This window comes from Cetorhinus maximus, chromosome 11 (genome assembly GCF_964194155.1).
Source record: "Cetorhinus maximus chromosome 11, sCetMax3.hap1.1, whole genome shotgun sequence".
NCBI lineage: Eukaryota > Metazoa > Chordata > Chondrichthyes > Lamniformes > Cetorhinidae > Cetorhinus > Cetorhinus maximus.
This window is the reverse complement of record NC_135889.1, coordinates 84,487,884-84,502,319: the sequence shown is the minus strand read 5'-3', so window position 1 is coordinate 84,502,319 and position 14,436 is coordinate 84,487,884. Positions and strand designations below refer to the sequence as shown.

The 14,436-nt window shown below is 40.7% G+C and overlaps 1 protein-coding gene across 4 annotated transcripts in view; it reads left to right on the top strand.

Annotated features, from left to right (window-relative positions):
* The window catches only part of lmln (leishmanolysin-like (metallopeptidase M8 family)), a 70,332-nt gene extending 64,667 nt beyond the window's left edge, over window positions 1-5,665 (top strand). For 3 of the 4 annotated variants that reach the window (XM_078552345.1, XM_078552347.1, XM_078552346.1), the window contains one exon: window positions 3,964-5,665. In XM_078552345.1, coding sequence (XP_078408471.1) covers window positions 3,964-4,064 — 101 coding nt within the window. In that variant the 3' untranslated portion in view covers window positions 4,065-5,665. The remainder of the gene's footprint in view (window positions 1-3,963) is intronic. The other variant, XR_013577981.1, reaches the window with a different exon arrangement.
* Window positions 5,666-14,436: the final 8,771 nt, after the last annotated feature.

Sequence of the window (14,436 nt, the reverse complement as noted above, 5' to 3'; positions counted from 1 at the left end):
TTTAATTCAGAACTATGTTCTTATGTTCACCATCCATCAATATTATTAGGATTTCCAACTCTGGTTAAAAATTAAGATATACCTGGTAAATTATTAGGTATACTGTGTTGGCATCTGTGTGATAGTTTTAATTTATGTGACGTAACTAAATCAATCTGTGTTTTAATACAATCCTGTATTTTAAATGAAATATATAGTGTTGAATAGTTGTAATTTTTTCTAGCCCCCATGAAAAAGCATAGATTCCCCGTTTTTTGTGGGCTCTAATTTAGGAGTTGGGATAAAGGAACTAATTTATGCATGTTGCACTCTTGCAATCTGAATACTGAAACATCAAATATAAAAGCATGTTGTGTTTCCTGTGGCTCATGAGCATATTCACCATAGTCTGCACCTCAGTAAGATTTTTGGCATTGTTCTCCAGTTTGCTGGCATGGTGTAAACAAACTTTAAAATAGTCATAATGGCCATAACCTCAGAGCTGAGGTATTCCCTTTGGAGGTTCACAGATAAGGTTTGCACGGAATTGCCTGGAAGTGCAAATTTCCCTTGGGCAATTACTCTGCACTGGAAACCATCTGAAAATGCGATTTAAATCGCAAACTTTTGATGGTTCTGACTGTGTTACACCAATAGTTACCCAAAAAAGGTTTGAAGAATCAAAACCTTTTCTAACCTCTTGGTAACTATTGCACAAACCCACACCACACCCCCTGGCATGGGCCTCCCTACACCCCCCAATTCCTCCCAACCCCGCCCCCCACCTCTCCTCAGGCCCAAAGCTAGAAAAACTCGGCAGGTCTGGCAGCGCCTGTGGAGAGAGAAACAGAGTTAACGTTTCAAGTCCATAAGCCTCCAGTTCTGAAGAAGTCATATGGACTTGAAATGTTAACTCTGTTTCTCTCTCTACGGATGCTGCCAGACCTGCTGAGTTTTTCCAGCATTTTCTGTTTTTATTGAAGTGAATGACAAACATCTGAGTTTTGGAGTATAACTTTGGCTCTCTGCATATCCTTATAATCTCCAAATTTGCCTTAGAATTTTGTAAGATAATAGTATTGGGCAAACTTCGAGATGAAGGGTTAACTCCTAACTCCTGACACTGTTTTGATGATGTCACCTCTTTCATTGTGCATGTGCAAATAAGGCTTCCAAGCACTGTCAGGAGTCACAGTGAATATAAAATTAACAAAATGTAATTGAATGTTAATTTTGTCATTTTAACTTGGATGATATCAGCATTGTAGCTCTCATGTATCTCAGCATAATTCTACATATGGCATACCATACATTTCTCAAACTACAGAAGGCCCAAATGAAAAATTGCCTTGAAGCATGTATTGATTTTGTGATTGTTGTTAACTGTTATGAGAAGCTCTCCTGCATAATAAATTACATCATCAGCATCAGTAGAAAAAGCATTTAGAGTATTTGAAATATGGATCATACCTGATAGATTTAAATATTCTGTCATGTGTCTTATGAATAGCCTCAAGTATTCTACAGTTGTGCCACACCATGAAACACTTCCAATTTCTTTTATTCTTTACAGTAATGAGTCTTTACAAAATGTTGCCATTAGAATTTATATCTCCCATTACGACTGTAAAACATGAATACTATCTCCAGTTCTTGCCTATCACTAACATATAACAGTTTTTTTAAAATAAAGAGATTAATATTCATGTTTGGCTTGCACGGACCGTGAGAAAGGTTTACTAGTGGTCAGAAGTTGATTGCACATCGAGTTGCACATTGATCTGCATTCCACAGCCTGAAAGGGTAGCGAAAGAAGATTCAACAGTAACTTTCAAAAGACAACCGGATAATTATTTGAAAAAAAAATGCAGAGCCATGGGGAAAGAGCAGGGGAGTGGGACTAATTGAATAGCTCCACCAAAGAACTGGCACAAATACAATAGGCTGGTTGGCCTCCTTCTGCACTGTTAAATTCTTTGTTGCCCTTGATGTACTTATTTTGCAGTAAGAACTATTAATTTAATAATTTTATTATTGATGGATGGCCTGTGCATTCTGACCTACATTGGCTTTTAGTCCAGCAATGCATTGATTTAAAAAACCTCTTTCTTGATTTCAATCTCTCCATGGCCTAGTCCCATTCTATATTTATAATCTACAAATCTCTTAGTGCTCCTTGAATTCTGACCTCTTACGCATCCCCAATATTAATCACTGTCATTGGTACCCTTGCCTTCAGCTGCCTTCGTTCTAAGCTCTGAAATTCCTACCTAAACTTCTTCACCTCTTTGACCAAGCTTCTGGTGATCTATCTAGATCTTTTTGTTTGGTGCAAAATTTTGTTTGATAATATTCCTCTGAAGCCCCTTGGAACATTTTACTACATTAAAGGCACTATTAAATGCAAGTTTTTGTTGTTAACCACTGACCTTCCAACAGGGGAGGGCTTCAACAATGAAGAGTGGCAGATAATATTCAAATTGAAACTAACACTTCTGTACAATAATTTCACTGTTCTCTTTACTTACCTGTCAGTTGGAAATATACATTGCTGAAAAAATAGACATGCTGTCAAAACTTTTTGTCTTGCTCTCATTAGGACAGATTCAAAAATGTCAAATTTCAAAGGGAGCAACAATTTTTACTGCAAGAGAAAACAATGTTGATTTTTTGGCAAGTCAGCTCTGGTCAAGATGTTGCCATGGGAAATACACCGGGGGATTATTGTTCTACCATGCTTTTTAATTTAAGAAAGACACAATGCCTGAACATGTTCCATTTTGCCTACAGAGGACAGGTCCCTGTGCATGAATATATGTAGCTTCCAGCAAGCGTAAGTGAGCCACATTGTGAGCTTGACTGATGACCTTAAATTGTTAAATAAATTGTTGCTCCCTTTGAAATTTGGCATTCTTGTGTTTGTCCTAATGAGTTCAAGATGAAAAGCTTTTACAGCATGTCTCTTTTTTCAGTAGTACTCAAGTTCTGTACTACAGGTACACTTGTACAAAACTACAAAGGATTCATCCATGTTTAAAAGTAGAAAACTGATGAATGCTGATCCAGCAATGGTCATATAACACTTATTAAAATAATTTAAAAACCATGTAGCTGCTTTTGTAATTATGTAACAAAACTCTTTCTAAAGAGAACACCTTGATTGATTGATGGACCAAAACCAGTGATGGGTGGGTCCTCTTATGAGGAAAAGGTGGACGGGTTTGGCTTGTATCCACTGGCGTTTAGAAGAGTAAGAAGTGACTTGATTAAAAACTTAAAGATCCTGATGGATCTTGACACGAGTGGATGTGAAGAGGATGTTTCCTTTTGTGGGAGAATCTAGAACTAGGAGTCATGGTTTAAAAATAAAGGGTCGCTCATTTAAGACAGAGATAAGACATTTTTTTCTCTGTGGGTCATGAGTCTTTGGAACTCTCTTCCTCATAAAAGAGTGGAAGCAGGATTTTCGCATATTTTTAAGGCAGAACGAGATAGATTCCTGATTAACAAGGGGTGAAAGGTTATCAGGGGTAGGCAGGCGACTACAATAAGATCAGCCATGATCTTACTGAATTGCAGAGCAAGCCCGAGGGGCCGAGTGGCCTACTCCCCCTTCATGTTTGTATGTTGTATGTTTGTATGTTCGCATGTAACAAATTTCCACATTTCTAATAAACTTTCTGGTAGTTTGTGTTCTTAGGACTTTCATCTAAAAGATTTTAACATTCAGCTTATCGTGGTAATGTGTTGCCACCTCTAAAGGAGATATTTTGTTTTGGTGAGGAAGGAAAATTCTGTGCAGGACTTCATTAGAAATGTCCACCAATTTAAATGCAGCATGGCATTCTAACAGTGATATTGTTACGATGTTTGAATCTTCACAGAAATATAATGAATAGATATTTTCTATGGTACAGAAAATCAAAATTAATTCAGTAATTTAGAGATTTTGTTCAATTTGATTTTTTTCATCAACCCTTTTAGATCCCTGCTCCAGCTCATCAGGATTGGTGGTTACTCTTTGGTTGCTAGTGACTAACTTCCTCCCTCTGGTGGTTGGCTTCTTCCTTTGTGTGTGGAATTAACTTCAGTGCACTATCCCATTAAAGGATGTACTAAAGTGGTACAGTTTGAACACTGCCACAGTTAAGCATCATTCTGCAAAGGAATCTACAAGGTGCTTTTACCAAAAGGTCTGAATTCTGTCTTCATGGTAGGTACAAGGCCTGATTGCAACTTTTAATCTCAGTTGATTAAACACTCCAAGAAACCATGACTATGTTAAATGACAAGGGTGCTAATACTGTACTTTGTGTATTGAACAGAACTGAACTACCTCTACACCTCTTCATAGTGAAATGAGCTAAATGTAATCTCTCCTCTGATTCCCTGAATATGCTCAGTGATTTTCAGTGTTTGAACGTCATACATCAATGGTACTGACTGGCACAAATTGTCGAGTAGACTTCACGAGCATGTCAATCCTACCGTCACTATTTGCACTTGTGTTGCTTGTTTTACTTTTAGTGCCTCAGTTTTATCAAAAAATCCTGCACAATTGTTAATGATTGGTAGAATTTCTGTATTAATAATTCTGTGAACATCAGAAATTTGATTATTGTTCTAAGTAAAAAAGTTTACCTTGGATGTCATGTTTAACAATAAGTAATGTTGCCCATTTTGTAACCCTTTTCTGTTTTCCTTGCACTGTATAGTCTGTAATCAGATGTAAAATTGCCCATAATTCTGGGTACCATAGAAGTTGGGTATACAACATTACTTAAAAGAAAAAAATTGACAAGGGATTAAAATAAAATATTAAAGACTAGTGGATAACTTTTCCACTTGGATCCCTTAATGGCTCAATTGAATCGCTGGGGGAAAAAAGGTCCCAAGTTGGATCAGGCTCAGTTGCGATGCTCCACAAGATTGAATTATTGTGAATACTAACAGGCAAGGCTTGTAAATGAAGAGTTGTCATTTGTGTGAGTTATTGATGGCTGCCTAACACCTGTGACCCAACAAGACATTGGCACTTTGAGAACAGGTGGAGGAAAAGCTGAATTAAAAACATTTATTTTTGTCAGTTTTTTAAAAGCTTATTTAAGGTAAAATTAAACCAGATAGCTCCCTTTTACAGTGGACCTATAGAAGCCAAAGCAGTCTATGTAAGTTAATTTTATCTGTGATCATTTAACCATAAAATTACTAAGATTATACTGGTCAGATAACCATCCTGAACAGGGAGAACAAGTTTCCAATTAGGTATCTCTTCGTCTTTGTGATAGAGTGTGAATATTAAAGAACTATGATTGTGCAATACATGTTTTGCGGGCACATATTAGTGTTAGTCAGTTATGGTTTCTTTTTCTAATAGGTCAGAAATTATTTGGGGGGCCAAATCAAAAACTGTTCTATTACAGAGCAGATAGGTCAGATTAGCTATGTGAAGAATTATTAGACCTTGAGAATTACTGCTGTTAAGATAACAGTTTTCATGTTGCATTGCAGTTGTACATTCTATCAAAAAAAAAGCAAAAATGTTTGTGACACAAAACTACTGTCAACTGTAATCTTTCAGACTTCTCTGTGGTTCATTTGGCACCATGCCACGGATTTCACAAGATGATAATGTAGACCAAATAATTTTATTTGACCCTATGAATAAAAAGTGACCATGGCTTTACTCTGGTGCAGTGCATCCTGTTCATAGATATGCTTTGTGTATTTGTTGGTTCAGTTTTAGGGAGGCAGTCTATGTAGACATAAAATATATTACTGTTTTACTGTTTAACAGTTACTTGAATCTTGTTAGAGAGAATTTTCATGCAGATTAAATTTTGTTGTGAGAGTGTTTTGAATGTAGGTCTCAAGAATGTAATCAATTTATCTCAGGTTATGAATTATTAGCATGGCTAAACTCATGTTTCAATACTTAAAATATTCTGGATAAAAATCTTCTCTGTTCATTATGCTGTTAACTTATCAGGCACTTTCTAGTCAACTATATCACTTGCTAGCGTGAATCTGATGAAGATAAAACCATGTGCAATATATCCAATGTTTTTTTTCCAGATTTTTTTTCCCAATAATTGTATATTAGGAAATTCACTGTACAAACACAGGGGGCTAGCTACTGTTGCACTTCATTTATTAGAATGTTCAAATGTGCTTTTTATATTTATATAAATTGAAGGAATGATGTAGATTATCATTATGCTCTTAGCAGTTAGGTCTAGAAGAAATAACTGACCTTCATAGCTCAATATTTGGATTACAAATGTAGCAATTGCTAAGAGTAGACAAATAACCTGTTTTTAAAAAACATCGTAAAATGGAGAATGATGAGTATAACACTTACAGTAACCTGATCAGGCAATTTACTATTTGTTGAATTTTCATGGATATGAAATAAAACATTAACTAAATCAATGCCTTGGTGTGATATAGTTGAGAGCAGTAATTATGTTTTCTTCTGACTATTTTGAAGACTGTAAACGCAACATGCAGCACATTGATAATTAGAATTGTCAGACTGATATTTCTAAATGCTGAAAAAATTTGGATGTTTCATTTCAAATTGCAATATTCAAATATTATTTATTAAGTTAGCCAGATTTGCTTTTGGAAGAAATTATGTAACGTTCTCAGAAATGGGAATATTTAGTATGAGGGGTGGGGAAATGTTGTATTCTCTGCCATGTTTTGTGTTTTTCACCTAACATACATGTATTATACGTTATGAAATCCATTCATTCTGTGTCTCTGAGTGCTATGTAAGCTTATAGTCTGTAGAGATTGTAACATTTAAGGTACAGGATGTTCCACTGTTTGTTACATTTATTTCTGCCTAGTAACAAGGGTGGGACCCTCTTTGAGTGTTTTGAAAGGTCACCAGATCAGTTCAAGGGTCAATGAACAGTCAATTTGAGTCAGTCATTCAGTTTTAATCAGAAAATAAGTATCCCAGGGAGAGGGACAGGGACAGGTCCCAAAAGGAAGTCCCAGGTAAGGTACAAACACAGGGGACAGAAACGGGTACCAGTTAAGTAAAAGGAAAGGATCAGAGAAACAGGCTACAAGTTAAATAAAGGGCTGTGGGGAGCAGACTTTAAGTGAAGTGGGCTTGGGAGAAGCCCTGATAATCTAAGGGGGCTCATAAGAAGACCTGAAGATCCGAGAAGGCAGCCGAAGGTTGGTGACTCCGTGCTGCGGGCCACTGGGGTAAAGGTACTCCTTTGGAGCAATGGTGTCCTGCTTGACACCGCCAAAGATCTGAATTGTAAATTGATGCTTGAGTGAACTCGGAAATCCAGGGGAATGTAATCTCAGAGGGTGAGATTGAAATCCTGTGAGATGGGCCGTTGTTGAAACTGTCTGAGTTGGAGAGACTTCAAAGCAAGATCTTCGAAGTGAAGATTGGGAACCCTCATGAGAGAGACGAAGTTTCAGTGAGATTGTTTGACTCAGTGTGACGAATGTCTGGGCAGGTTGTTGAGAAATTGATGGAATCTATTTTGGTAGCATTTGGCATTTATTCTGTAGTGGGGTGTGTTCAACCACAGTTTGCCTGTTAATTCACACATACTTCACACTTACCCTGAATGTTGGAGTGTAAGATAGATATTGTAAAGTGTTTACCTTTCTGAACTTGTATAGTAAAGTTTATCTTTGTTTGTTCTAAACCCATGGAATCCTGTGGCTTTCTTCACTCAGTAAGTATCTTGAATCTCAAACTTTGCCTACTTTAAAAAAAAACGTTATTAGTCCTGAACCGAGCCTCACCAACAACTTGGGGTCTGGCCAAGAATCGTAGCATATGTTTTACAACTGGTTGGTGGATGCATATATGATCTAAAGCACTTTCATCTGAATATTGCTGTGTAGCTCAGTTTGCCCCCATGTAGTTAGAAATTTGAAGAAATTTTCTTTGGTACAATTCCCTTCATCGTCAAGTATGTGATAAATGCACCATACTGAGTACAAACCAAAACAGTCCTAGATTCAATTCTTTATTTGGGTTGATTAAGGTGATCTTGTTAAAGGCTCAGTGTGCTACAGTTCTAGAATCCAAAATTCAAGATTTAGGCAATTCTGACTTCAGTGTGTCGAGACAGGGACTGTCCAAAGTGAACTGGACAAAGCTATTAATGGGTAAAAATAGACAGAAGAGGTGTTCACAAGTAATTTAATGTTACAGGACTAGTTTATACCCTAAGAGACAAGATCTCTACTAGCCAAAAAAGCAGCCATGGACAAAAAAAGGAAGTAAGGGCAACATAAAACTAAAAGGTAAAGCATACAAAAATGCCAAAATACAAGCGTAGATCCTGATATTAAGTTATGCAGAAAACAACAAAAGTTGATGAACAGTTTGAGTTACAAGAAGGGAGTGTGAAAAGAAACTTTCAAGGCATATTAAAATCACACAAAAATTCTTTACCATTAGAAAAAAAAGAGGGTGGTAATGAGCAATGTGGGTGCCTTGTAAACTGGTAACGGTGGTATTATAAATGTAAGTAAGGAAATGGTGGGCATGTTGAATAATTACTTGGTGTAAGTATTTAGGGTAAAGGAAGAGGATAGCATGCCAGACATCCCAGGGAAATTAATATTCAATCAGGGATGGAAATTCAACAGAGAGAAACTATTTTTACTCATTGTGGAGTCTAGGACTAGGGGACATAGCCTAAAAATTAGAACCAGGCACTTCAGGAATGAAGTTAGGAAACATTTCCATACACAAATAGGGGTAGAAGTTTGGAACTCTTTTGCAAATAGCAATTGATACTTAGAATAATTGTTAATATTATATCTGATATTGATAGATTATGTATTTAAGAATATGGAGTAAAGGTGATCATATGGAGTTAGGTATCTGATCAGCCTTGGCCTCATTGAATGGCAGAATATGTGGTAGGTAGTGATCACAAGGTTTGATCTGCAAGCCGCGACTTCATGGAGAGTGAATGTTGAGGTCTCCCAGCGCTACTGCTGTTATGCCCCCACCTCTGGTGGGTCTATCTCAGTGATGGAGTAGGACCTAACCAGGCCTGGTGATGGAAGAGTCTTGGATGTTAGCTAATAGATATGATTCCGTGAGTACGATATCCCAGGGGTCAGTATTAGGACCATTGTTTTTCTTGATGAGCATGAATGACCTAGATTTGGGTATGCAGGGCACAATTTTATAAATTGCAAGTGACAAAAAACTTGGAAGTATTGTGAACTGCAAAGAGGATAGTGGTACACTTCAAGAGGACAGTGACAGGCTGGTGGAATGGGCAGACACTTGGTAGGTGAAATATATGCAGAATAATATGCTCCGAAAACAGGAGTGTTATGCGCCCGTGGCCAACGTATTATTGGGTGCAATGACATTAGGTCAAGTTCCCAACATCATCACGCCAGTTCTGGATAATATGGCAGTTGGGTGGGGCTAAAAATCAGGAGCCAGTCTGCTTTATTCAAATTAAATGGGGTATTTAAGATCATTAATTGGGCAAATGACTGGAGTAAAATGTCGTGAGCAATAAAACACTTGTAGAATGTATCTCACGCCAGGTGCGTTTCCCGTTTATATTTTTATTATTAGGCAGGTTGTTAGGGCAGGTTTAAAGGGTTCAGCTGAGCCCTGAGTTTCAGCTTAGCAGTTCGGAGTTTTGTGACTGCTAGAAGTACTTCATACAAGAAGCAAAGTTTGTATTTCCAACTGACCTTATGTAGAGGTCTTATTCCTCCTGCAGAGAGGTCCATTCAAACCTTGTTCATCATCTTAGCCTTCAAATTGGACTAAACATGAGGATTGTGGTCTCTGTGGGAGACACAACCTCCAGTGAGGAGGAGGAGAGCGAGAGGAAGAGGGGCACATCAGGAGGTCCAGGATGCACTGATGATGCATGAGGGTGGAAACCACCATGAATCCCCAAGGGAGGCGTTGAAGGACTTATGTAGGCCCTTGAGTATATGGGCAGAGACTGAGCTATCTGCAGATATCCAAGACACAATGCAAGAGGTAGCTCAGGCTGCCAAGAGCCACAGTCACATCCCTTTATGACATGCTGGCAGGGGAAATTTCGTCCAGCTGCATTGGGGGTCACCCAATGCTTGTAGCTGTCAAGGTCACTGTTGCACTCAATTTCTTTGTGACATGATCCTTTCAGGCAGCATATGGAGACCTCAGTGGCATAACGCAGCCTGCTACACATCACTGTATCATCACTGATGCTATGTTCAGAAGGGCAGGAAATTACACCTCATTCACAATGGATGGCCAGAGACAACTGAAAAGAACCAGAGGGTTCACGGCGATTGCAGGTTTCCCCAGGGTTCAGGGAGCCATTGACTGCATGCACATCACCATAAAGGCTCCAGCTAGACAGCCCTACACTTTTATTAACAGGAAGGGCTTTCACTTGTTGAATGTTCATCTTGTCCGTGATCATCGATGGGTCATGCAAGTATGTGCCAGGTACCTGGGCAGCAGATTTGAGTCCTTCATTCTGTTTAACTCACATGTGCCAAACCACAATGAAAGTCACAGAAGCACCAGGGCCATTGTTGAACAGATCATCGGGCTATTGAAAAGGAGCTCCAGATCCCTTAACAGATAAGGAGACACCTTTCAGCATGCTCCATCACGTGTCGTGGTGTGCTGCGCCCTCCATAACCTCGCTATTCAGAGAGAGGATGTCCTTGAGGAAGAGGGGACGGTAGATAGGGGCCATTCATATGAGGATGAGGTGAGGGTACGTGATGACGATCAGGTGGAAGGGTCTGGACTTGATTGCTTGGATGGCTGGGACATCAGGGACGCCTTGATAAGGCAGAGGTTTCAATAGTTTATGAAGTTCTCGCCTCGTGGCATGTGTCCAAACCTTGCTCCACGTGGAATGGGAAACTCATGTCACTGTCCTGTCAACACACTCACTCTATCCAGTTATTGACATTGAATGCATCCTGCCCTGCTTCAAATTATTAAAGCTAATGCCTATCTCCCTAAAGAGGTTCAACAGCATAACATATTAAAATAATCTCTGCATGAGGGACAGCGAGGTTAGGGTTTACTTACATAATAACTATGAGACATTATATTAACAACCTTAAAAAACAGACTCACGTGACTCACCTGGTGACTACTGCGGAGTTTTCTTGATGCATTTCCTCGTGCTCTGGTGTAGTGCTCCCCCACCTTGCTTGCAGTTGCACTGATCCACTTTCCTCACCCTGGATGACTTTGGCAGGTGTCCTCTATGTGTCAGAGGCCTTGAGCAGCCTGCCACGCTCGAGAAGTACTGCTGAGTGGCAGGAGGAGCTTCTGTCACTGCAGCACTGGCCAAGGATTGTGTCAACAGCAGATGGATGGAGGAGACGCGGCCCCCATCAGAAGTGTCCTGAGAGGTGTTTCCAGAGGGTGGAAGCTGCTGCTCATCCTTTGCCACTGGGTCCATGTGGTCCTCCCTGCCTTCTCATGAGGTCCCAGGAGCTGGCTTGGTGCCCATGCTCCTAGTCCCCCTGTTGTCCTGGCTATGGGCCCCTAAGATGAGATAAAGTGCAAGTTGAAGTGCATACCCATGATTGTGTCTGCAGTATGTTTGGTTTGCCCCTCCAGGACAGTTGCCAGTCTGCCCATGAAGGAAGCTTGGCACTCTGAAGAGTGGATGATCACAGCGCACATGGCCTGGATGGGCACCTCCACAGTCCAGGCCAGAGCATGCAACCCCTCTGGTATATCCGCCAAATCCCCACAGACCTCGTGCTGGACATCCAGCATCTGCTGCCTCATGGCTGACTCCAGAAGCTCATCATTCAACTCAAAATCAGTCTCTGGATCACCCCGGGCATTCCTCCAGCTGTCCAAGGCTTGTTCCACCATATTCTCTGGCAGCTGCACATGCGAATGTGAAGTGGCCTCACCAGATTGTGCCTGTCTTTGTCCTGACACACTAATTCCTGCCAGCATGCCGGTATCTGCACTGCTGCTTGGGCTAGAGAGAGGATGTGATGGTGCTTCGTCTGAGGGTTCTTCCTCATCCTTGGAGGGGAATGACAGCCTGTCAATGATATTCAGGTCAGCAGAAGAGATTTCACCTGCACCGGAGACAGAAGAAATGGCATTAGCAGTCTACAAAAACCTTTCCACTGTTGTGCAAGGTCACAGTGCTGAGCAACTTTACAGTCATGTGTGCCATGATGTGACAATGCAAACACTATACACACTTACGCTTTTGGCTATGAAGTTACCCTGGGTTTTAGCCTCGGACTAAGATTCATATCTTTCTTTGAATCCTGCAAAACATCAATCCACCTCCCACTTAACCTATCCCCCGTTCTTCTGATTTCAGTCATATGTAAACTCACCAGACCCATGCCTTCCTTCAATCTCACCTCTGCCAATCAACCTGGAGGATTCAGACACGGAGAGCATGAGAACCTCCTCGAATGGCCTCAAACAGTATCACCAGGTCTGGCACACCCCCTCCAGTTTGGCCTCTCTCTTGTGCATTGTGGGCACACTTCTCTTGAAAATTGGTGTAACATTGCAATCATTAACATTGTTAGGTTATTTCACGTCATCCCACCTCTGCATTATTAGCACAATGCTTGGCTGCCAAGATACTGTCTTCATCTGCACAGGCTCCCGACCCCACACCCTCCACCTGTATCAAAGCAATAAGTGCACACAGACATCAGCGCAAACACCAATGTCTTTGCTGCATCATGCTACCTTGGACCTTTTGACAAATTCACATGCCTCCAGCATTCGCAACGCTACCCTGTAGCTTCTTGTCACAATCATACACAAACTGAGGACTTACTCACTCTGGCCGACCTCAGGTCACTGAGCCTCCTCTGGCATTGCGTTCAAGTATGCCGCACTAGCCCAACGCTGCTGACCTCTGTAGCAACCTCCTTCCAGGCTATGCGTCTTGCCATCAAACGTAGGGGCTGATTTGACCCTTCTCCCCTGCCTCTCCCCTCACTCTCTTGCCTCGGACATCTCTGGAGGGAAACTGGAGGCAATAACTGGACAACTTCTCTATGCTTAGGTCAGGAAAACTTGTCAATGTTCAAGTTGAATGCCACCTGCGATCAGTGGCAAACCATGAACATGTCAGAGAAAGCCTAAACTGATGCACAATTACCTTAAAGGCCTGCAAATATCTCCAAGTCACAAATGCTGAAGAACTGTGCTGGTGGAATACATTTTCTGCATCACCTGATTCTTTCCTGTGCCAGGTGAGCCTTTAAATGAGTGGCCGTGACCCAACAAGCTCTGACGCCGGGCATCCCACTCTCCCGGGTTGATGGGGCGAAATCCTCACTTCCTTGGGGCCTCAACTCGCCCTCCACTCCCAATTGGCCTACTTGCCGTTTTATCTGTTAGGATGGCGAGCCCGGAAGTCAGAAGGCCACCCACTTCCGGGTGCGGCTCCCACCCACGTGCCTGAATGTATTATTCAGCCCATAGAGTGTAAAAGCAAGTAAGTTATGGTGAACCTTATTTTAAAAAAAAACCCTTTTGGCTCAACTGGAGTATGTCTCCAGTTCTGAGCAGCACAGTTAGGAAGAATGTGAAGACATTAAAGAGGGTGTAGAAAATATTTATGAGAATGGTTCTAGGAATGAGAGACTTCAATTGCGAAAATAGATTGGTGAAGCTGGGGCTGTTTAGAAAAGAGAAGGTTGAGAAGAGATTTAATAGAGGTGTTCAAAATCATGAGGGGTCTGGACAGACTAGATAGGGAGAAATTGTTACCATTGGCACAAGGGTCGAGAGCCAGAGGACACACGATGTAAACTGATTACCTAAAGAACCAATGGCGACATGAGGAACAACTGTTTGATGCAACAATTAGGATTGAATGCACTGCCTGAGAATATGGTGGAGACAGATCAAATCGTGGCTTTCAAAAAGGAATTGGATAATTATCTGTGAAGAAAAATATTTGCAGGGCTACAGGGAAAAGGCAGGGGAGTGGCACAAGCTCAGAAACTGTTACACAGAGCTGGCATGGAGATAGCAGGTCAAAAGGCCTTCTGTGCTGTAACCAATCTATGATTCTATGTCAGGCTGCCAAGTCTGTGGGACAGCTAACCCAATTTAGGTATCAAGAAGAAAACTTAGCAGGGTCAACTGGGCTGAGATTATCCTCAAAATGCCTCTATTATTGATCATAGACGTGTCTGATTTTCTTGCTGTATTTTGCAGTGAATGTTCACAACTGAATGGCTTGCTAGGCCAATTTAGAGGACATTAAATGTCAACCATGTAATATGGGAATGGATGCCAGCCAAGATATAAGTGACAACTTCGCTTCCCTAATGGACAGAAGTGTACCAGTTATGTTTTTACAAGAATTTTTGTTATATTGAGGCTGGGTATACTGCGGCAAGTGACTTCTCCAAACTCCTGATATCACAAAAGCTAAGTCAGAAGTGTAATGGAATACGTTC